Source organism: Nematolebias whitei, chromosome 17 (assembly GCF_014905685.2).
Source record: "Nematolebias whitei isolate Nwh7 chromosome 17, NemWhi1, whole genome shotgun sequence".
NCBI classification, from domain to species: Eukaryota; Metazoa; Chordata; class Actinopteri; order Cyprinodontiformes; family Rivulidae; genus Nematolebias; species Nematolebias whitei.
Window position 1 is genome coordinate 23,491,031 of NC_056514.1, and position 2,343 is coordinate 23,493,373.

Here is a 2,343-nt window from a genome sequence, read left to right on the forward strand (position 1 = left end):
ATTCTAAACATTGTTTCTAAACGCTCTAAAAGAGCACAGAATGTCATGATTTCAGCTCCCTGCCTCAGCTGCTCTTTACCACCTGCAAGCGCTCTCGGCCACGCCCACTTCTCTGCTCTGCACAGGGATCAGCTGATTAGCTGCAGGATGAAGCTTATTCTGCAATGTGGGTTGCACAAATGTGCAGCAGGTGCTAAGTAATTTAAAATAATTTATTTTAAATAAAAATTTTGTGCCGATCGTTCGGCTCTTCCCATCAGTCAACCAAATGTGTGTCATGTCCAATCTTATTTTGAAAAACCGCAATAGAGCGAGTCCGCAATAAACGAACTGCGAAGTAGCGAGGGACTACTGTACTGGTATGTCGCATCATAAAATCGTCTTAATCACAAAATATAAAAGCGTTAAAAGTTATTTTAAATTATTTTAAGACTTCTATGCTCAGTTGTTGCAGTGTAATTGATCAAGACGTACATTTCTGCTCTGTGCTGCATCAGCTGCGTGAAGGGTTAACCTGGGGGCATGGTCCCCTAAACCCTGTGATAAATGGGGGACTACTGTATTCATTGTGCAACAGTGTCCTGCTGAATGAATGAAAAAGTTTTGATTCAAAGTTGTTTTTTTAATTTTCTTATTTGCACTTATGTCTGCTAAAGGATGGTGAGACGAGGAGTCCTCTTTGCCGTCTGCTCCATCTTTTTGAGCATGCCCAGTCAAAGCTTGCTGGTGGACTTCAGCGATCAGCTGCTTGAGACCAGAACTTGGCTTGCAGGTAATTAAAAATAAATGTTATATATATATAATATAATTAGATACACAAAATCTAAATACCGAAAAAATCAAATGTTTTAGATGTTGTAACTCTGTGCCAATAAAAATCCCTGGTGTGAATAGATTTAAAATAAATCTATGCTGAATGTCTTTTTTTTTTTTTTTTTTTTTGCCCCTATTTTTATAAATGAACTTTGCCTCAGATCTGCACCTGCATCGTGTATTTCTGTTAGCAATATCCCGTCACACTTAAGGGCGAACACATGCACAGCTGGAAAGAGCATTTCTGGGAAATGGATGAGGAACCAGGATGTCCTGTTCTGCATGGCTGTCTGTGACGCAGTTAGCTTAACAGTTGGGTTTTATTTCTTTATTCTTTATCCCCTTGGGTTTAAAAGTAGTTTTACTTTCAAGTGACAGCTCTGAACACTTAGTTTTTACACGTGGTAAGTTGTGTGAAATGAGATGTAACACTTATGGCAGTATTTTTTTCTTTAGCTGGAAAGCTATTTATTTTTGTGTTACTGATCACAGATGTGGCTGAAGGAGACCCCGATGCAGACTGCAGGAGTTTAGCTGTGCAGAGTCTGGTGCTGCTGGATAAAAGTCTGAAGAAGCAGCTACAAGATTAACCGGCGCTGAGCCTGGAGTCATGATCACAACACCAGCAGTGGTCGAATAAAATTATGCAAAAGAAAAACACTTTTTAATTAGATAAGTCTGATAAAGGCTGGAGTACAATTGATGGTGAAAGGTATGCTCCAAATATCACTGGCACAAATAGCTAGTCTGTCAGGAATGGATTATCCTGATTATCTGCTGAAGGATGTTTTGAGCTCAGTAGCTACCGTTGCAGATGCTTCATGTTTTTCATCACGTCCTGTAACGTTCAACAATCCACACAGACTTGTACATAATAAAAAATTTAATTTTGGATGTTAAATGATTTTTTAATGCATCTTTGCTTTTGCTTTACAGTTAATAGCCATACAGTACTACTTTTGATAGTGACTGACTTTAAAATGTGTTAATTTCTATTTTCTTAAAGATTAAAAGAAAATGTTGTTTTCAAAAACTGTTGGCACTTTTACATTATTTGAGTGTTTTTATTTATTAAAAAAAGTATGTATTTGACTTCACCCTTCTTCAGGGGTTGCCACTGCGTGCAAACTCTCAAGAGATTTGGGAATTGTTTTACGCAGGAATCCCTTCCTGATGCACAACCTCAGGATTACAAGACTTCAGCACTGACCACCGAGCTACTACACCCCATGAGTGTTTTTATTAAATAATTAGAATGCATTGATCTAAAGAGGTGATTGGATAATTTTCTGATTGTACTGTACAAGCAAGTATGAAAAGAGTTCAACAGGAACTCTCATCACCTGTTATCGTCGGCAGCAATTCGGAAACCTTCGTTTTTTTCCGTAACTCCGCCTCCCGGTCCTGCCTCTGTGGTTGTCAGGGGCAACTACGAGAGACGCTTTTTTACTCAGAGGGGAGGCTACACGACAACGTAGCAAAATAACCGGTCCATGTCTCGCTTTCTTTCGGTTTTTAACGAAAAGGGTG

At 39.0% G+C, this 2,343-nt stretch overlaps 1 protein-coding gene across 1 annotated transcript in view; it reads left to right on the forward strand.

Moving 5' to 3' along the window:
- Positions 1 to 1,517, forward strand: part of telo2 (TEL2, telomere maintenance 2, homolog (S. cerevisiae)) — a 15,024-nt gene extending 13,507 nt beyond the window's left edge. The window contains exons 20-21 of the mRNA XM_037690829.1: positions 657 to 772; positions 1,306 to 1,517. Of these exons, the coding sequence (XP_037546757.1) occupies positions 657 to 772; positions 1,306 to 1,403 (214 nt within the window). The 3' untranslated portion in view covers positions 1,404 to 1,517. The remainder of the gene's footprint in view (positions 1 to 656; positions 773 to 1,305) is intronic.
- The last annotated feature ends 826 nt before the right edge of the window (positions 1,518 to 2,343 follow it).